The 22,153-nt window shown below is 42.3% G+C and overlaps 1 protein-coding gene across 2 annotated transcripts in view; it reads left to right on the forward strand.

Annotated features, from left to right (window-relative positions):
- The window catches only part of TFAP2E (transcription factor AP-2 epsilon), a 29,169-nt gene extending 17,446 nt beyond the window's left edge, over positions 1 to 11,723 (forward strand). Inside the window, exons 4-8 of one of the 2 annotated variants that reach the window (XM_068917152.1) lie at positions 2,765 to 2,980; positions 5,756 to 5,984; positions 6,254 to 6,372; positions 9,630 to 9,771; positions 10,191 to 11,723. In XM_068917152.1, coding sequence (XP_068773253.1) covers positions 2,765 to 2,980; positions 5,756 to 5,984; positions 6,254 to 6,372; positions 9,630 to 9,771; positions 10,191 to 10,479 — 995 coding nt within the window. In that variant the 3' untranslated portion in view covers positions 10,480 to 11,723. The remainder of the gene's footprint in view (positions 1 to 2,764; positions 2,981 to 5,755; positions 5,985 to 6,253; positions 6,373 to 9,629; positions 9,772 to 10,190) is intronic. The other variant, XM_068917153.1, reaches the window with a different exon arrangement.
- Positions 11,724 to 22,153: the final 10,430 nt, after the last annotated feature.

The following is a 22,153-nucleotide window of genomic DNA, read 5'->3' on the forward strand; positions in this document are numbered from 1 at the left end:
CAGTTACACCCAAGGTATGTTTAAAAGATAAACTAGATCCGACTCAGCACAAAAAAGGGATCTCTGATTGGAGCCTCTCCTTTTCAAAGGGAAGATGAAGCTACACGAACCCACTGTGTAGTGCCACGGCAGGTGAGTCGCACGGGATTTTGTGTCACTCTTTACACTGCTGTTCAATGCGCATGCGAGAGGGGTATTATACTGCAAGCGGTGCCTCCATCGCAACATTAAAGGAGGGAGTGAGATGCTGAGCATCATAGAACTCTATCTTGTGACATTACGCAGAAGAAATAAGGATATAGTTTCCTTTTCAACATTCAGCAGGTCACACACCTAATATTGATACATTGTCATTTTAAATAGCTAACTTCAGAAGACAACAGCTTATCACAAGATAAGATGATACTGTGACCAACACCTTGATATTTCATAGCCTTACAAAGAAAGCCTGGAGTTATAAAAAAAGAGACCACACTTAATCAGTTTTTTATAGCTATCGTCCAATGTTTAGGAAGCATCATAAAACCTAGGTTGCTTGTGAAAATATTCCTACAGACCAGAAACACATGTATTCAGATGACACCCATTTGCCTGATCTTTGGTAAATCATTTAACTTGTTCTGTGCCTCATTGCGCCAAGCTGTGCACACCAGCTCCCACGAGGAGTGAGACTTAGCTAATGACTTAAATGGCAAGTCTTGTATCAGCATTGGGCTAAAGATTAGCAATGCATGAAGCACTGTGAGGTCTTAGGGAAAAAGACCATGTCAGCTATATTTCAAAATCACAGGTTTCCCTTTCAAATTGGATCTTTCTTACACTTCTGCTGTGCAGCCCTGCAGTATTTATTTGCAGCCATCCAGCCCGTTGCTCATCAGCAGCTTCATAACCCAGAAATAGCGTCCCTCAGGACTGGAAATTCACCAGGGCAAAATGTTTTATGGTGATTTTAGTTTTGGAAATAAGCAGCCAAGCTCACCTGCATGTAAGTAGCTGCATATCACCAACACCAGTCAAGACTTTTTGGATTTGCTGAATTAAAAATAACAGGATGAATCGGAACTAAGCAAAATGCAGACTAAGAAAATCCTTTCCCTCAGTGATGAGGTACTTCAGGCAGGGAAAAAACTCTCAGGAGAGCCTAGCAGCTAAAGACAAGAACAAAGTTTTGGGGACATAGCATAGAAACCAAATCTGCAATAACCGTAGGGCTTCAGGGAACAGACTAAGATTTCTTTTCTTCCCCCCAGATAGACATGTCTGCATGTCTCGCCAGTAACTCATCTTCCTGGAACTCTGCCTAAGGTTTTGGGTTCTCTCCTACATCCCCAAATCCTTGAGTGACTATAGTAGAAGACAAGAACCCATTTGGCAACTCAGCAGCTCTTTTTCTCAGAAGACCCCCACATTCACAACATTTCTTGCTTGAAAATAAATCTCTACTAGCAGTACACCACAGATTTTAACTGTCTTACTCCCTCCAGATTCAGCTGTGCCTTTGTCACGAGGCCCCTGGATCAGAGGGGGCCAGCACTGGCTGGTCTATCTACAGCCCCCAGCTTCTGCAAATAGGTTTTCCCCCACTGCTGCCACATGCCCCCCCAGTTTGCCCTCCATTCACTATCACAGTTTGCAGATCTCACATGGAAATTGTTAAGACCCCATTCCCATGGAACTAGTAAATAATAATGAGAGCAGATAGCAAAGAGAGTCTCAAAAAGAGGAAAAGAGCTCACACTTCCCAGGAGGTTTCAGAGCACATCCTTGGAAGATCTGCCACCCAAGGCCCTACATGTATCCAAATGAAATCAGATCTACTCCCCCTTCCCCAGACTAAATTGACATGAAGGCAGCCTGTGCCCTACCCTTTATAGCCTTCCTGGGGGTGGAGGGTGTTCACCCCAGCTGAGCCCTGTCCAATTCATCAGGCAGGGCCTGGAGGGAGGAGGCCAAACACCTGTGCAATGCTGTGCTTTAGGGAAGAGTATGTAACCCTTTCCTTGCTTGTCTGTGTGCAATGCCTGTTACCATATGAATGAGCAGTCTCTGGGGTGCATTTCTGCTGACAACACTGTCTTCAGCAGTCATAAGGGAGCTGAGCCTGCTCCAAGCTGCCTCTGTGCAGCCCCTATTTTGTAGTATCTTGTATTGCATATCTCACCTGCTATGTGTTCAGTCCACCCGTTGAGACCAGGAGTGGAGAGCAGGCTATTGAGGGAAAGGTAACATCCTTCCCCAATGCCAGGGGCAGGTAGCCTAACCCCAGGAAACCTCAACAAAGTGTCCAGTACAGTGATACCGATGTAACACTTCTATTGCCAGCCTTAACACTGCGCCACCTGGAAACTGCTCATGTGGAGTTCAGGTTTGTGCCTTCGCCGTGTGACTTAGCATTGCCTCTGCTTGGCACACAGAGGAACTGAGTGCTCCCAGGAGAAATAAGAGAGGCCATTCATGTTTTGCCTTTTCAACACCCTAGAGCCCAGAAATGTTGACATGAAAACCCTGTCTCTGCTCCAGTGGTTTATTCTTCTGCACTGTACCTTAGATAAAATCTTGACGTGATGCTGTGCTGAGTACCATGTAGCACTTCTCAGAGGGGTCAGTTGCCTGCATGCATGTGTCTCGGTTTGGAAATGTCCCTCTGCTCCTGCATATAGCACCAGGACTCAGGGGATCTGTGGGCTCCTGCCCCAGGGCATCGTGCTGTCTGCTGGGCATCATGCAAACCTGCAACAGTCTCATGCTTCCTTCTTGTCTGCAGGCTGGCTCAGGTGCTCCGATCACCTGCTGCTTGCGGGAACAGGAAAGCAGCAACTGAAGATCGAGGGGGACTTTTGGTTTGCTCAGATGACAAGAGACAATTTTGGTTCCCCAAAAGCCAAGGAAACAAAGCTGTCAGGCTTTAATGGTAGCTTGTCTCCCTCCTGCAGCATGTTTATGGGCAAACAAGCTGCAGATCAGACCAGGCAAACAGCAGGTGAGGCCAAATAACAATAATTAATAATTAATGGCAAATGTGGCTATGTTTATTCTTGTTATATTGAGGCAACGTTGTCTAATGGATGAAGCACTGTTACAGGACTCAAGAGACCTGGGGTCTGTTTCCAGCGCTGCTGCTAACATCTGTGTGATGCTGGGCCAGCCACCCTTTCTGTTTCTCCTTTTGCATTTCGTATGCTTTGCTCCTGAGGGTGCAAGCTCTCCGTGACAGGGGCTGTCTTGTTCCATGTATGCACGGTACTGAATGTGATGGGGCTCTGATCTCAGCTGAGGCCTCAAGGCAGAAGAGTAATACCAATAATCATTTTCTGTTATGGGTTCCTTGGTAACGATGCCTGCATGGGTTGGTTGTGGCACATAATAAGAGATAGCCCAACTATTCTGGGCATTAACTTTCAGAGTGGTAGGGTCTGGTTTACAGTTCTCCAGGGGGTTTTGTTTCTGACAGTAGGAACATTCCTAAAACTGCAAGTACACGTTTTAAGTGTTGTGGTGCCTCCATGTCATCATATTGCTCTGCTTCAGCATCGATCAGTGCCTTCCCATGCACTCCACACCCACAACACTGCACTGTCCTGGACCTCCACATGGCCATCCTCTCCCAGAACACGCTGCTATTGTGTGTGGAATGACTCACAAACACTTGCCAGTGCTGGATCTTTCTGATGCCCAAGCAAGTTTTTTCTGTAGGTTCTGGTGTTAGCTGACGTTGGTGCCAGAAAGGTTTGTCTCCTTACCCAGGTGCCACGGATGCGTGTGGTGAAGCATGCTTCTCCTCTCTCCTGCATGACTGTTCAGTCATTCATATACATATGCAGGTCCCCAGCCATGCATGAAGGCTTGAATGCACACCAGTGCATGATTTCCAGGCTTTTGCACAAATGTGTGAATATATATTAATTATGCAGAGCTCTTCACGGACAGATGCATTCACAGAAATACATGGATCCACAGCGGTTAACAAAAGATATGACATAAGAACCAACATCTCCTCTCTAGGGGTGTCTGCGTCTGGCTACGTGGTGGCACTTGCTGCAGCAGAACCCACATCTGCTGTGGTACCTGGACCTGAAGTGACATACATCTTTGCAGTGATATACAGATATTTGTAAAACATGCTCTGACTTCTTATTTTAAGGGTGTGACCCAGAGACAGATATTACCTGTTTTAGGGTTATGAAAGAAAGCTCTGAAGTTGCTGCTGCCTGGAAATAGCTCTGGTTTGCTCGGTCACATGGTGATTGTGGTCAATGCCAATAATTTAATTATTGACTCTAGCAGGGGAACCTATGCATCTTGCCCTTCGGTCCCGATTTCATCCCAGTTTCATGCTGAGAGGGAACTTAATGTACCTTAGCTCATTTCCATTCATCTTTTAGTCTTAAAACATTAGCCATTTTTATATAACATGTGCTACTTTTTATTGCCACACTAACAAGTTGTTGAGCTGTATTTACGACATGCTGATTGTAAGCCCCCATTAATAGGCCCAGTCTATTTACCCTTTCCAATTAATTTTCAGGTTTTCTGTTTCATTTTGGACGTGTGTATTTCCTTTATAAAACCTGCATCTCGCCCTGGTATTTGTTGCTGTATTGCTTGTATGAACTATTTGAATATACGTTATGGAACAATCATTACCAGCTAACCACAGAGAATGCCAGGGCTGAAATGAGCTGGAGCAATGGAATTTGCAGTCCACTTTGGATTCTTTGAAAACCTGCTTTTTTTTTTTTAGAGTTAAATTGGTTATTAATTTCAGACTATAAAAGCCAAAGAGATTGGGCACAAGTGTCAGCCATAGCTTTAACCAATAAATCCTTACCGTGTCTAAGAATGTTTCTTACTAAAGTGACATATGGGAAAAGTGTACCCACTTCATCCTGGATGTGATGCCATGGGCCTGATGGGATGCCACGTTCACCACTGCCTGATTTCTTGTGTTAACTGACTTTTGTCCACTAACTAAAAGGAAGTTTGTGCTGGATTAATTGGGTTTGATCTTCTCAAGCTTCCTTTAAACCAGAGATGATGAAAGTTTAGGGTTGTGGCTTGCTGTGGGGCTAATCCCAAAGCTGAAGTCAAAGGAAATCTTTCTACTGGTTCCTGTGGGCCGCGTATTTGCTCTTGGCCATCCCAGTGTTACCCACTTTTTACGTAGGGCATGAAGGGCTCAGCCCTGTTGATCCTGTCCAGCGGGACGCAGACCTGTGCTTGTCTGAAATGCACCACATCTGCAACCCTTTATGCAGGTGGCTTCCCAAAGCCCAGGGAGAAAGAGCATCCAGGCCTGGGCCTTGCGGGTGGGCATTTTGTGCGACAGGCCAGCGCTTCACCCTACCACACAGCACACCACTAAGATACTCAGGGGAGACAGGCTGAGGAAGCTGGTTTCAGATCCAGACAGTAAAGCTGTGGATGGTCCTTAGCTTTCCAGGAAATTAACCCTAAACCTTGGGTTTAGTTCCACTACAACTGGGAAGGATGGGTAAGCAGGTGAGAGCAGAGCGTGGACTTTTTCCATTTTTTTTCCCTTTTTATTTCTAGTTTTATCAGACCCACTTCTCTTTTCCTTTCTTGAGGAAAACATGAAACTAGCAGACCTCACTGCCAGGCCTGTTTCCATCTGCTGACAGCAGTGCACATGTGCTGGGGGTCTAGGAAGTTGCCATGAGAATCACCAAGCTGTTTCCCTGACTCTGGAGTCTCTCTGTGACAGTCTCCTGTTCTCTCTCCCTTCTTTTTCTCCTAGTGCCCATCCCCTCCAAGGCAAATGGCACCACCATTTCCACTCTGTCAATGAATAAAGATGGTCTGATTGGAGGGGTGACAAATCCCAACGAGGTCTTCTGCTCTGTGCCTGGCCGCCTCTCTCTTCTCAGCTCCACCTCCAAGTACAAGGTGACAGTTGGGGAGGTGCAGAGAAGGCTTTCTCCCCCTGAGTGTCTCAACGCCTCTCTCCTCGGCGGGGTCCTCCGGAGGTAAGCAGCACGCCACTCCTAGAAGCTTTGTAATTGCCAAAGGATGCGGGAACGCACTGTGTTTTGAAATAGAGGGGAATAACTCTAAAGCCAGCTTCATGTTCTGTACTAGGTCTTGCATCTCAGATTAATGGTGACAACGAGAAATTAGTTGTTTATAGTATATTGGAGAGTAGCATTTTAGCTGCTTTTTCTTCTTTCTCTTAAAACTCAGAAACTTAAGCTAAAAAAAAATTCAAATTTTTTTCCTCCTTGTTTTTTTCTTTCAGAGCAAAATCAAAAAATGGGGGCCGGTGTTTAAGGGAAAGGTTAGAGAAAATTGGACTAAATCTACCTGCAGGAAGGCGTAAAGCTGCAAATGTCACCTTGCTGACATCCCTAGTGGAAGGTAAGAGTCTTTCTTTACTGCCTCATAAGATGGGAGTGCCGAAACTTTGCCCATTCAGTATCGTTCATTTGTTGCTTTCCACAAATGAGAACACTTAAAACAAACTATGCAGCGGTCACCACTAATTCAAATTGAGATTAGAAATACCCCAGTGTACACCTCCACACTAATATAAACATGGCTGTCCTCTGAAACTCAGACATTTCTGCTGGACTAGCCATAGTACGTCTTGGAAAAGGCATTCAGAACCTGAACAAGACGGAACTTCATAGCTGCAAGCTTACTTTTGGCAATATGTAAGTTTACCATTCACTTCTGTGATCTAGGTTTACTAAAATTTAGTCCAGTTCACAGAAACCAAATACAAAAAGTCTTAATAGAGCTGTTAAGAATCTAACATATGTTTGCAGTTGTTTTATAGCACTGCGTGCCCACTTTGGCTACAAACCCATGTGCTACTGAACATGCTGTCCCTGGCCAGCATTGATCTGTTTTGTTGGGGTTCTGGCACCTCGCTCAGGTCTGTGTCTTGTCTCATACGAAAGTGCTGCCTCATATCTCCACTGGGACAGCAGGGGACAAGTGAGACATAGAGGAGATGCTACATAGCTTTAAGGTCTTGAAGGTGGAGATCAAGTTTGTAGTAGCTGATCTCTGAGCATGGCATTAAGGTCTAAGTACAGCTATGGAAAATGTGCTACAAACAGCACAGCCTTCACAGGCAGTGTGCGACCTGCCCTTAAAATATGAAGTGCCGCTGCTTAAAGCTGCTTGTTTATTTGTTTCCCTCCTACTTTTTGCACTATGGAAATGATGATGTCGCCACTGCATCTTTGGAGAAAAGGACACGGGACCTAAACAAATGAAATGACAGCTCTGACTCCCTTCTAGCTTTGGAATCCATTGTATTTGTGCCCAGCATGTTGGAGGCAGCTGCCTGGAGGTTCTGAATAGAAAATCATCTCCATTGTTGTCAGCAAATTAAATGACCCGCTTCATTAGGCGGAGGTTGTTACTGAGGGCAGTTGGTTCATGCTGAATGAAAGGCTGATTTCCATTAAAAGAAAAGAAAGAAAAGAAAGAAAGAAAGAAAGGAAGGAAAAAATGTACATTTTGATTTCAGGTGGCTGCTGATGTTTGGGTTACTGCTTACCAGCTCATAGTAAATAAAAGAGTGGTGCCATATGTGCTGGATGGATATGATTTCCTCCTGCAAATAACTATTACGGTACTTGGAGATGTTTCACCCAGAGGAAGGTCCTATTGCTTTGTCATTCAGCACATAGAAACCAGCTTGTCACCCTATGTCCCAACCTCCCACTTTCTTGGGCATTTGCTCTCTTAAGTTTGTCTTCTCCTCTCTGCCTTCCCAATGTCTGCTCATTTAAAGAAAAAAAAAAGGGGGGTTTTGGGTGCCGATGATATATTTTTTCTTACATTGACCCACAGCTGTTCCTCTAGATGGGGGAGAATGGGTGCCTGGGAATGATACACAGAAATAAAAGGCATCACCTGCACCGGTGTGAGTGAAGCGCATTAGACAGGTGGAGCTATGCAATTTCTATCAGAGGGATGTCTCCAGGACTTAGCAAGTTGTTTGCCTGGTTTCTGGAGCTCTGCCACAATTTGAACTCACATCCATCATTCTTTGCTGCTGAGCATTAGTCATTTTTGTATCTCACAGTTGTCTATTTAGATCATCTTTAAAAGGCCTCAAGATTTTCCAGTGAAAAGGAAGTGAATCCTGCTAGAACTGCAGAGGAGTGGAACAGAGTTCAGCGTGGTGTCCTCCATGCATGCGCTCTGCCGAAAGCTCAAGGACTGTAAACAGCACTGAGATAGTGCAGTAGTGAGCAATTCAGGGAGCATTAAGAGGGTTCAGAGATTTCAGAAGCATGCCTAAGCTCTCAGAATGCTCTCAGTGCTAGCCTAGTGTTCGACCAGGCTAGCAAGCTCTCACCTCCCTCCATGCCTGCAGTGAGACAGGGCCTCTCTGCCCCGCACACCTTTGTGGGTGCTCGGGTGCTCCTCCCACAGAATCAACTTCCCTGGGCTATGACTTAGTAGCTTTAACACCAGTTAAAAAGCTGGACCGCTTTGGCCACTCTGCTGATGCCTCTCTAAGCCAGCACCCAAAGCACCTTTAAAACATTCAGCTATTTAGCCACTCATATTCATTGCAATAAATAAATCCTGACTTTAACCATGAGGATATACAGCCCTTTTTATTGCTACAATAATTGTTTTTCTGCAGTCATTACGTTTTGGTTGCTTTTAACTAACTATTCCAATTCTGATTCTCTAGGTTTTACTTATTTTTTTTCCTTTTTCGGAGGAGGAGATAAAGTGAAAAGTATAATCTTTATACGAGAAGCACAGACACTCTGCCCATAATGTGGCTTCACAGACTCAGCTCTCAGAGCTGGGGAGGCCATGATGGGATCTAGGTTAAAGCTATTAGGATGGATGGCCTAATACAGATGAGCAGCAGGGAGCAAGTCAAATTAGCTCTGCCTGCCCAACCAGGATTTCGGGTGTTGGGCATGATCAATTGCCATCAGCTCTGATTATTTCCATGGGGATGCCTGAAGATGGATCAATTGCATCAATGAGTGGGCATTTCCACGGCGTGATGGATATGCTGTTTGTGTGTCCACCCAGAGGGCTTCCTGCTCAGGGCGGGAGGATATAAATACCTTCCTTCCACACTTTTCTCATATCCCCTTTTTGTCTAGCGGTCATGGCTTAAGATCGCTTTTTCACCCTCCAGCCCCTGTTTAAAACTCTGAGGCTACTCTACAACTTTCTTAATTTGGAGAGCCAAGCAGGAGACTGTGGAAGAAAGTGGGGAGAGAAAGATGCCATGAGGGAGGTGGCAAAGTCAGAAACATCTCTGCTGTTCTTTCTTTTGGAGGAACAGCACAGCAAGTCACACCTCATCCCAACCTAAGTCCAGCCAGCTTCAGCTCCATGATTGTTTAACACTTAGCAAAGGAAGGAACCATCTTCAGTTTAGGGTTGGTGATGGTTCGTTTGGATCTGTGAAGGCCAATTCTCTTACAGCTGAGTATAACAAACTCTTAGTGGTGTCACTGCACCAACTCTAGATCCAAAGGTGAACAGAGCTCTTGGGTGGCAATTGAGAAAGGAAAGAGTGCTCTAGTCACAGCAGACACAGGCCATGTCAGTGAGATGTCTGGAGTTGTTACAGGAGGTATTCCCTTTTCACACAGCTTATTAATCTGTCCTGCTTGTAGGTGAAGCTGTTCACCTTGCTCGGGATTTTGGCTACGTGTGCGAAACAGAGTTCCCAGCCAAGGCGGCAGCAGAGTACCTGTGTCGACAGCACTCCGACCCCACCGAGCTTCACACCAGGAAAAACATGCTGCTGGCTACTAAGTGAGTATGGATTGCAATGAGCAACCAAAGCACTGGAATATTAGGTACCTGCATCCTATAATGGAACAGCAGCTTTTGCCCCAGAAGCTTATTCTGCTACGGGGAAGATAGGGTCTCACATGCAGCACAGTGAAGAATTAGAATGGATGGAGTTGCTCATACACAGGAGAGATTAAGTTAACCCTGTGGAGCATTTCCACGCTGCCATACATGTCACTTTGAAGTGGTAGCAGCTGCACCAGCTCCCACTCTGTCTGCATGCAGGGGCCTTCCAGGCTGGAATAGAAAACTCCTGGAGGGGCAGCTACTCACGCTAGCTCTGTTATGGAAGCAAAGAGCAGGAAAAGAAACTGCAGACAAAGCTATATCCCTGCAGCTTTCCAGAACCACTTAAAGTAATACAAACTTTTCTCTTTTAGGCAAATTTGTAAAGAGTTTGCAGATTTAATAGCCCAGGACCGCTCACCACTGGGGAACAGCCGCCCCTCACTCATCTTAGAGCCTGGTGTCCAGAGCTGTTTGACTCATTTCAGCTTGATAACCCACGGCTTTGGGGGCCCAGCTATCTGTGCAGCGCTCACAGCCTTCCAGAACTACCTGGTGGAGTCCCTTAAAGGGCTGGATAAAATGTTCATGAACAGCACAGGAAACGGGCACACGGGTGGAGACTCCAAAGCATCAGAAAAGGAAGTGAAGCATCGGAAATAGCATACTCTCTCCCTCCTTCTCCCCAGTGGAGGACCTTTCCCCAGACGTGATAGGAAGGCTTATCAGCACTGGGGAAAAAAGAAGACCCAGTGTACCGTTTTCTGAACTGTTACATTTGAACTTGGGATGAAACTCATAAAGCAAACAAAAGAGGGGAAAAAAAGAAAAGATTTAACAAATTTAAGAAGAAAACAACTCTAACGTAGAGTTCAGAAAAGAAGCCAGGTTGATGGCTTTTGGGTTTTGTCTTTTTTTTTTCCCCCAAACATGGATGCAGGAAGCCAAGTTATGTGCAATTTTATTTTGTTGTTTTTGCCTTTTTTTTTTTAAACCCATAATGAAATCCTGACGTGCTCCAGGAATTTGTTCCAACTGAAAAAACTGAGAAGAAAGAGCAGAGGCCTCAGCAACGGAAGAACTAGAGGCACAAGCAGTAGAGGGGCAGGGAGCTGGATCACTGGCCGTACCTGGTTGCATCACCTGTTTTTGACAGGCAAACACACAGGAAACCTCCCTATTTCACTATCTACAGCCTAGTCCTAAAGCCAGGCCAAGAGAAGATTGCCAGGACTGCCTTGGATGTCAAGCAGTTTCAGGACCTCGTTTACAGGTTTTCAACAAACTGAGATTCACCGCAGATTTTCCCCAGGGCCATGGAGCCCTGAGCAGCACCACGAGGGGAAGAACAAACCTCACGCCCGGATCGTTCCCAAGGCAGGAGCCGATCAAGGAGAACTTTCCCGACTGTTATGTTCACAGCAGGGGGGAATCAAGCAAGTTAAGTTATACCCAGGACTAATTAAAACTCCATGACCTATAAGTAACAGCACACAATTTTCTACACATAATAATAATAATAATTAATAAAGCACAAGCAGCAGAACTTGAACCAGGCCAAACTGAACTGTTCTAAATCTGTATATATTTATTTATGTGTAATTAAATCTGAAAGTTTTAAAATGTCCTGTGCGAGTTATTTATATCGAATTCAGTTGGGTTCTTTTTTCTTTTTCTTTTTCTTTTTTTTTTGAGAGATGAAAGTCTGGATTTTCTGCCATTAGAAATGGGAATGAAGTTTTCGATACACGAAACTGTAGCATGGACAAAACAGGCTGTGATGATAAAGACTATAGAAGTACTGCAGGATTTTGTACTTGCTGTTGTTTCTCTTAATGCTGCAATAGATGTACAACACCCACACCACAATGTCATTCTCATTATCTTAATAAATCTCTTTCTATTTGAAGAAAACACCTGCATCGTCTTTGTGAACTGGGATCCTTCTGTTTCTGTGGCTGCATCATGAAATATTGTATAGATTTAAGATAAAATGTCCTCCAGTTTCATGGTCGGCATTTGACTGAACTGCTCTATGCAGTCAATGAACAAAAAGTCCAAAGAATGACAGGAACTGGTATTAATTTCTGCCCTGATCCTGCAAACTGTCAGAGCTGAACAGGCTGGCACCTCTGGTATTGCTGGATATGAATAGTGAAATGAGTTTGCAGATGTTCCGGAACTATTCAGGATAGTCAAATCTAAACCTGTCTGTGGAGAGCTGCAGAAGGATCTCATGGTATCAAGACAGTGAGTGATAACTTAGCAGATAAATAATGCTGCTAATCTATATGCAATGAAGCTCTCTAAATTAGCTGCTATGTTTGTAGCACTATTATGGATAATACTTTGAAAATAGCCACCTAGGACTCACAGGAGGTTAGAAATAAAAAAAAAAAAAAAAGAGAGAGTTGAGAACTGTTAGGAAAGGATTAACAAACATTAACAAACCAGAAAATACATCATACTGCATGACATATCTGTGCACTTGGGTGGTATTCCTTCACCTTGAATGCCACACACAGATCTGGCCAGCCAAACAGGTAACACCATGGAGAAAAGTAATCAGGGCGATCAAAGATATAAACTGACTTCTGTATGAGGAAAGACCAAATGGACTAGAGCTGCTCCGCTTGGGAAGGAAGACACTGGCAGTACATGATAGAGAAATAGAAAACAATGTTGTAAAAGAATATAAACAGGGAATGATTACATTAAAACTAAGGACTGGCCATCAAATGAAATTACCAGGCAGCAGTTTTAAATAACTGAACAGAAGACAAGTAAGAAGCTGTGGCAATTCATGAAAGCAGACATGTAAATGGCTTTTAACAATACAGAAGAGGTGATTCCAGGAATTATGTTTTCAGACTCTTCCCTACACATCCATTGCTGGTCATGGCTAGAGACTGGGCAAGACGGACGTCTGGGTCTGATTTGGGTCTGATTCATTACAGCAGCTGTTACATGGGAACTTTCTCAGAGTTTCGGCCTGTTGGTTTTCTCTGGAGGTAGCAGAAGAGGCTGATAAAAACAGAGAAATAACCAAAAGGTCCAGAAGGAACTGCTGGCTTCCAAAGAGATCTCCCCTTGAGTAAAACGTGAGAAGAAATATGTACTAGAGTAATTTGTGGAGATGGGTCAGAGTCAGAAACTTGCATCTAAATACTCCTTTCAAAAACTTTAGGGATGCATGTAAAATGGGAATTAGACCAGAAAAATCACTTGGTATGAAGTTTGTGAAAGCAAAGACCTAACTGACAGGATCCGTAGATCTGGTTTCTCTCCGGACCTCCTAGAAAGAAGAGCCAGGCAACAAGGAGGAGCCAGGGAGCAGAATGGAAATACTAGAGAGACGTTAGAGGCTTGTTTACACTTCAAAGCTATTTGAGTGTGAGCTGAAAGCACAAAAGCTATTCCTAAATAAAATTATTCCAAAATAGGAGTGCCTTGTTCTGCATTAGCATAATCCATGTTTAAAATGGATTATGATAAAGGAGAACAAGGTGCTTTTGTGATAGAATACAGGTTTCCCTACATGAAGTTATTTAGGATAACTATAATTCAATTTGTAGACATGTGCATAGTTTCAGAGAGGTGCAAACTACATGCCAACATGTGATGAAAGCAGGTATGTGCACACTATACTATACAGTGAAATGTCATTTCATAATGCAATCATATTATGAAAACTGGATGTGATTAGGGTACTCCAAATATTAAAAAAATTCTTAGACATGGCAGCGATGAGCAATACAAAGCATCAGGATATGCCTACAGTAATTACATACTATGTCTGTCAGGTAAAGAAAATACCTCCTCCTTCATTTTCCTTTTTGGGTTGCTGCAGTCTTTTGAATGTTTCATGAGGAACAGTCTGGTGCCTGAAAGGCTAGGATGACACCAACTGTCTTTTAACTGGGAGGAAGTTTGATGATTTGGATTCTGTTGCTGATTCTGTCACAGATGCTGATGTTGGGTATGTCACATAGGATTAACTTTTTAAAAGCATTGAGATTTCCACTTCCCAAAAGGACTAGAGAGCGTGAAAACCTCCATTTCTGCATGCCCGCGTTGATACTTTAAAAGAGTTTAGATTTCAGAAGTTGTGTCAGGCCGTTTCTTGCTCATAACAAGTTAGTGCTGGAGTTCCCTTCCCAGGGTCACTGTCAAATAAGGCCATCCCCTGGTGGGTTCTTTGCCTTTCCATCCTAAGAGAGGAAAAGGCTTTTTTTACACAATTCAGTGCCCAACCCTAGTATATATTCCCACACTGATTACAAATATCATCATGGGAAAATACATGAGATTGTGTCAAAGAGTAAAAATAGATTCAGGCTCATGGTTTCTACCCTTGTTATAGAACACTTTGGAATTTCAATTCTAAAGGGGAACTGAAAAGAAATCTTTTTCTGAATTACTTTTGATTGAGTGACAAGTCCAGGGAAGCCACATGACAATCCTTGACAAGTAAAAAAGAAAAAGAACATTAACAAAAACTCTTCATTCCCTAACAGTCAGCTATCCCAAGGGTAAACTGAGGTTAACATCGGACTGGGATTCTACATTATATCATCAACATAAACAAGCAGAGGTTATGTGTTGGCATTCTGCATGACTTTGGATAGACTAAATAATTACCTTTAAACAGCCTACCTTAAAAATGACAGCATAATAATAGCTCTCTGAACTAAAACAAGGCAATAAACAGACTGTGCTGACCTATAGTTAATGCATTCTTTCATATATGAGAGAGTCCATTAAATTCCAGACTTTACATAGAGTCCAAGGCATCACATAGTCAGTGAGCAAAATAAGTTTTTCCTGTTAGCGCAATTGAGTCAAAACACCAAAAACAAAGGCATTTTCAAATCAGGTAGTAAAGCAAATGTTATTTGCAAGGGAGAAAATGCTTGCTTTAGAGATTATTGATTTAGCAGCCTAGAGAGATAGCACAGTTGTCATGTGCAGCATACCACTATAGCCTTAATTATCCTAACAGACTTTGGGAGAAACAATCTAAACCCAGTATTTACACAGAACCTGAACATGCTGAGCCAGAAGGTATCATTTTGGTCTTCCTGCCTGACCTCCTTTATATTGCAAAGAATTCCCACTGCAGCCACCTGAGCATCACTGCATTTTCAGTTGGGTAACACAAACAGCAATAATAATTCCAGACATCGCTCCACAGGGCTAATGTACATTCAAGATTTGACCCCATATCATCAGTGCTGAAAGCACCCCAGTTACCTCTCATATAAGCAGGCAATCAGTGTAAACGATGCCATTGTTATTCTGGAGGGCTCCTTTGCGTGTTTTATCCCGACACCTTCAAATGCTTCTTTAGCTTGATTCTCCCCAACAAATAAGATGTTAAAATTATATCAGAAGTGTTTCCCATAAAGATGAGCGTAATTTTAGTGGCAAAGGTCATCATTAAAGAAGGGTTGTTAAATGCAGACAACTCAGCTTTTTAGGGGTGTGGGATTAGTTTAGAGAAAGATCAAGGTATTGTTCCAAGTCAAGTTATTCCCAACTGCAGCATGTGTCAAGACGTGCCTAGATCCTCTCACCTTATGACTGGCTGTTGGTGCACAACTGCCTTGGGTTCCCCTCCTGAATTCTTCCACTATATGAAGTCTGAACCTGGTTAAAGAATCCCCAAAGGCAGCATTTTCCTGGTATGACTCGTTCCTGACTGACCTGCACTTGACAAACAGAAAGAGATCATTGGTCCATCATCTTTCTTTGCCCACACTCAAAATTTCAGATGCTGTATGTGATTCTATTTATCATCTCACAGAATAGATACATTTCAGCTAATTCTGCAATAGCATCTTGAGTTTATTTTTAAGCGCACACTATAAGAGGTGAAGCACATTTCCTCCATAGGCCACTTCTGGCCTTCTGTAGCCTGCAGTCTGCCTTGTGCTACAGACGCAATCAGAGTGGAACCGTGGAGTTTTTTACTGGATGAGTTTCAGACTAACAGCAGCTGAAGCACTACATGTTTTTATTCTGGAGTTCATGAGACTTTCATCATATTTGGGAAATGTAATTTATGAACAAATTGTGCCATATCAGGCATAAAGGAAATTCATTTGCAAAATATTGCTCACTGTCCATGCAGCTGTGCTGCCTGCATTTGCTGAGAAAAGGCATCTATGTTCCCAAAGCTCTCCAGGGAAAAGTGAAAAGATTATTGACAGGTGCCTGAGATGCTGGGGGAGCAAAGGGCCCAGAGTAGTCATTCGTATTTTGAGTGTCCATTATGGATCACACTTCTGAGGTGAGTATAAGGCAGTTTTAAGAACTGATCCCTACTTACTGGTAGTTAAATGGGAAGAGAAATACTTGAGAAATGTGTTTGTTTTGTGGCTGGTGCGTGAAAACTCAGATTAGATGATACAAATCCTATTGTTCTGCACATCTCTCCCATCCAATAAGAACTCTGCAGTGGGAACTTGGCTAGCACCCTCATCTCAATAATAGAGGACAAAACCAGGATGGGCTTCACTTTTAAGCTCAGACAGGGGCACTTGCAGGGCTGGTAGGAGCCAAACTAGGTCTGAACAGACTGCACCAGGGAAAGGTGGCAGCATGTCCACAGTAGCCCTCAAATGCCAAGCAGCTGAGGGATATGATCCAGCTAGCCCAAGAGTGAGCCACATCCTGCTCTTTCCTTTAAATAGCATTTTTATGTATTTCACAAACACCATTTTGAGATACTTATATTTTGGCTGTTCCTTCTTGTTATTGCAAGGTGGATTGTGCCAGGCTGCTTTAGAGGAGGAGCTGCTACTAGAAACCTTGGAGACTTTATTCATCCTGAAAGCTCAGTGGAATTGTAAACAGGACTTCTCCACATTTCCTGTGTGGATGGCATCATCCAGGGATGTTTCTTTCCCATTACGTCTACATTTCAGCATGAAGCAAATAATTAATATTTTCAAAAGTGACTATTTCCTATGAAACTATTTCATCAAGACTGATGTAGTCAGCATATCTGACAGTACTTAAGTTTCAGGAGCGTAAAACTTGTGTTCCAATGGTACCTTATTGTGCCAGGCCCTGTGCAAAGAGATCTTACCTCAAAATCTCTATTTCACTAGACATGCATCTTACAGAAAATGGATAAATGGTATAGAGGTAAAATGATTTGCAGGAGCCACATGGGAGTTTGGGAAAAAGCTGGGATGCAAACCCAGATAATTTAAGTTTAAGCACCATAACTACAAAAAAGAAAATTAGTTTTTCAGAATTTGTTTCAGGCAAAGATACAGTTTTAAAATGTATTGTTTTGTTTATTTCCAATTATATTAATTCCTTCAGGAATTCCTGTTCTACTTTGTTTCCACAATGAGCCAACAAACAAAGAGAAATTAATTCAAACTAGGAAGGCAATACAGCAAAGGTTTCTGTGCTGTAGGTGTTACAGGCACTGCTAAGGACAAGACCAGTAGAAGGGCCAGTTTGCTTAGGTTGGACAATAAGAAGAGCCTTTCTCAGATCCTCTTTGTAATCTGCTGTTGTTTTGACTCTTAAATGGACCCTGGCACCACAAATAATTGCTTCATTCCAAGCCTCCCATTCTTGACCCATTTTTATTTAATTTCCTCCCCCCCCAGCCTTGTCATGTCAGCAGTATATTATACCTTAGTGTTTCCTGCTAATTTGGCCCTCATGGCAAGCTTCCAGAAGAACACAATAATTACCATACTAAATCAGCCTACAGCTTTCTAGTACAAATTATACTGTTTTGACTCTGAAACACTCAGAATCTCTTTGCAAGGAAGACTGAGTTCTGCACAGTTGTCTGGAGCCAAACCGGGAGCAAAGTACATCTGCACCTCTGCGCAAGACAAGCTGCCCATCACAGCCTTGACATGGCGTGGCCAGCCACCAGTGCACTCACCAGCATGAGGCACTTCGAGCAGCAAACTGGGAAGCAGTCAGCTGCTCGCAGAGAAACAGACAAGGCAAAAGATGTGGGAAACCTATTCACCCTATGGAGCACCTTTCATAACGCTAGGAAGACAAACAGGTTGGAGAATCTACGCTCTAGGTCTTACCCTGCTAAAGTCTTCAGCGTTTGATGAAGAGGTGGAAAATGAAGGAATACTCTTGTTCTAAAGGACACATCCTTAAAGAAAGTTGTCGCAGCACATTTGAATCTGCTGAGCTAAGGAGTATTTCAGCTGAGCACTAAGAAGAATAGCTCTGTTCGGTTCAGTTTGAGCCAATGCTTTTTTTCCTTTAACACATTAATGAGCTTCTTCACAACTTTTGAATATAAAGAACCTTTTGGTTTAGTTCTCTGCAGATTTTGGAACCAATGTGGAAACTAAAACTAAAAATGTATGGCTTTACAGTTCCCAAATACATCAGCAGAGGTTAACCTCAAATCTTTAACCAGCTTATGTAAACATCTCCGAGATGAAGGCAAGCTGACCTCTGGCAGTGTTCATACAGCCAGCCTTCCTGATGCTTCATCAAAGCACGGGCAATAAACACCAAGGTAAATACAAAATACACAAACGTAAGAATATCAAACGTACCAGACCAAAGCTTCAAATGAGATGATTTGGATAGGTTTCTCATATACTTCAGGTGGTTGCTGAAAAACAAATGAAATCTAGGGCTCAGTTTCAATTTTTTTTTCTTCTTAAAGGTGCACACTCAGGGTTACAGTGCTTTAAGGATGAATATAAAGAAAAAAGTTTGAACTTTATCACTATTTTTTAAATGACAAAAATAGAAATAAGTAATCCCAGGAGACTCTCTAATCCTGTATCACGTATTTGGCCTTGCCCAGTAGCAGAAGCTTCAAAGATTCAAGAAACTCAATTGCTGAAAAGATAAAACCCCCAGAAATCATCTGACAGATTAGAAAATGTCTTCCCAATTCCCAGAAGTTAGGAAGTTCAGTTATGTACTTTAAAGTTTCTGATTCCAATATACTCCAACTGTGGACTTTTTAGTCATACAGACAAGTACATTACCTGCTAAACTCAGGAAAAATGACATCTTTCAGAAATGGCTACATTCCAAAACAGTTATTTCAGGCTCTCGAGTTTTTCCTTTTCTTAAAGAAATTTTTTGCTGTGGGACCACAGAAAGTTCCCTGAAAATAGTATCACACGGTGCTTTAGCTTTTCTCCTTCAACACTCTGTTGTCTAAAAAAAAATACTGTAAGCATCCTCACTTCAAGCATATAGTAGTGAATGTCAAGTGCAGTTTTGCATGGGAGAATGGCACTCTCTTAAAAAAAGAAAATAAAAAAGGTACTTTAACTCTCCCTCTTTGCTTATTACTGCTTGAACTAACTAGTAGAAGATTGATTCCAGCTTTGCAAAGTTATTCTTTCTGATTATTTTGGCAAGTCACTAGGTCTCCTCGCCTTCACTTCCCTGCTTTTGAAAACATGATTATAGCCGTTTCACAAAACTTTCTTGTAAAAGAAAACATGCACCTTCCAAGGGAAAAAACCCCAGCCTCTTCGTCCTGTCATTGTTGGGCAATATATTAAGGAGGACTATCCGTTCTCCATAATGCAGAACTTCTGCATTATTCTGACCATCAGATCTGCGCAGAGATGAAGTGGCCAGACAAGTTTTTAAGGAGTAGGTGGTGTGCGTGCAAGATCACTGCCCTCTACTGAATGGAAGAGTCTTGAGAGATGTGCAGGTTTTCTCCACAAACTAAAGTAGGAGTCCAAAGAGCTCTAGTAACAGTGCACTGACCTAGGTTGCATTTCAAGCACAACATTTAGCAACAGGAGACTGAGCATCACTTGAGCCCACAGGCACTTTGGTGGTACTCTAACAGAATATCGTCAATAGCCTCACAGAAACCAATACAAATTCTGACGGAGCCAGCTTTATCTTCGTCTTCTGTAAATTAAGCAAATAAGAGGCATTATTTTCATGCTTATACATAAACACCAAAATCATCTGACAACATCAGTGCAGCCTCTACTAAGCACTTGATACTTTACCCCAGTGACTACCTTCTCAGCTAGAAGTTTACCACAGCTCAGTCCTTTCCCACGCAGAACGTAATGTGTCCACACAACTAGCAAGTCCAAGGCTCAAAGAATATATAATTAGTAAAAATAAAAGAATTTTTCAAACAAGAAACTATTGAAGTTGGTCAATGAAAAAATACATAAAGTAGAAGTCTGCCTCGCTTCCACTTCTATCCTATCCTAGCATATAGTTACTACACTTATGAACACTAAATATCACTTAATCAATGGAATGTTAAGGCAGCAGCGTGGTATTGACAAAGGGCAAGCAAGACCTTAACATTAACTGTTGAAATATGTAAAACCTTGTAAACAGGCAACAAAATGAGGAGAGAAACGTGCAGGTTTCAGGAAAATAAGAGCCCCAAACAGCTTTCATTAAGTGCAAGAAGCGGACTTAGAAGTTTAAGAAGAATTTCATCAAAATATACTCATTCAAGTCATCATCTCAGAGAGAATTAAAATATTTGGTTGGCCCTATCTTGTGACATTCAAGTTGTTTGGATTATTGCCTTATACAGTTAGCTATGGATCCAAAACTTACACTGTATTTGCTGGTATTCAGATGTAATATATTTTAGTTCCACCTCTATAATATACATTTGATTAGTGGAGTTTAGTTATCTTTAAAAAAACTTGCTAATCTTTAATGCTTTACTACATTACATAGATAAGAGAACATACTGGTAATTCTGAAACAGATCCTTTTAAACATCCTTTCCCTCCTCACTATTCATAAACAGTAAAAGATTTTTCTCTACCCCTTCCACAGCTGTCTTGAGTTAGACTACATGAATAAGCTTATTGGATAACTACCTAATTGCACATTAGCACAGAACCAAAACGCTTAAAACATCACTTTACATTTTTGAGACAACTGTTTTATTTTTTAACCTTATCCTCAGCAGATCATGAGTACACAGGGGTTCAAACCAAACTTGTCAAAAAGATGGAAAATGCAACAAAATTATATATTAGTTTCTCCATTTTCTTTTTTCTTTTTTTTTAAATCTGTTAAAACAACTTATGTCTGTTTAGCTTGATCACTGCTCACATGAGAATTTCCTGCACTTAGTTACTGTTGATGGCAGACTGATAACAACACATGAAACCTCTGCGTAAGGTTAAACCTTTGAAGAAAAAGAATTTTAAAAGGGTCGAAGGATAAACCTGGTTTTAACAGGTAGGATAAATGTATTTTCCTTACATACGCTCAATGTGTACTGTGCTACATAGGTAGCAAGTTTACAGGTTTTTTTCTTCCTTAGATATCAAAATATTTTGTACAAGAAGGAATATTCTGCCGCTGCTTCAAGTAGGAAAACTGAATCAACTCCATGTGCAAGTTAGAATCAACCAATCCGAAGCACTATGAACATATCACATACTGTCAGCCCCAGCATTAGCTAATTTTTCACACAGGAACTTATCGTCAAAAGAGAACAAGTGAATAGCCATAGTTGGGGGAGTCTAGCCTACTCTGCTCCTACATCTTCTCCTCTGAAGACTGATGGCTCCTTTTTTTTTTTTTTGGGCAAACAAAACGGTTCCTGTCAGCAACCGTTTTATCATCTCACCATGGATGGAAGTCAAACTCGTAGAACTGAGCATACTGTTTGGATAAGATTCCTCCAAATATACTTTATTCCAGTATTTTTGACGATTCTATTGCTGTACAGTCACTACATTGGCTCACTGATTTCTACAAGCACACCTGCTCTGCTGGGCCTTAGGTTTACAAGTTAAAACAGTGGCCCTGTACAAGGCATTTCATCTGCCCATGGCTCAAGCTTTTTTCTTTTTCATTTTTTAACTGAATGGGGTCACAGATTTCTTGGATCAGAGATATCTCTGGAAAAGACATGTGCTGGTGAATCAACTTGGGGTGCTCTCCCCCATCCGTAACTACATAATGGATGAATATAGCAGACGGAGTTGTTTTATCTTTCAGCAATGGAAAACAAATGCCATTTTCCCCACTACCAATCTCTGTAACAGGACAAACAACTAATTAAACCGCAGTTTTTACTTACATTCCAGTTACTCCAATTTTTAATTGCTTGTCTTAAGCTGTTGTTTATGTTCAGCTGTCACTGCCCATCCCACACCAGCAAAACTTTATTACTTGAGAAGGCTTCTAGACACTCTGGTCATTTTTAAGACTGCAGGACAGTCCCAATACACTACAAACTTCTGCTACATGCCATTACGCCAGTCAGCTGCCTGTGAGCGCTGATGACCTTCTCTGTGTTATTATGCTTCTAATATGCATAAAGTTACACAAGGAAATGTAGGTTTTTTCTTCC

The sequence above is a fragment of the Struthio camelus genome, chromosome 23, assembly GCF_040807025.1.
Source record: "Struthio camelus isolate bStrCam1 chromosome 23, bStrCam1.hap1, whole genome shotgun sequence".
Classification (NCBI taxonomy): Eukaryota; Metazoa; Chordata; class Aves; order Struthioniformes; family Struthionidae; genus Struthio; species Struthio camelus.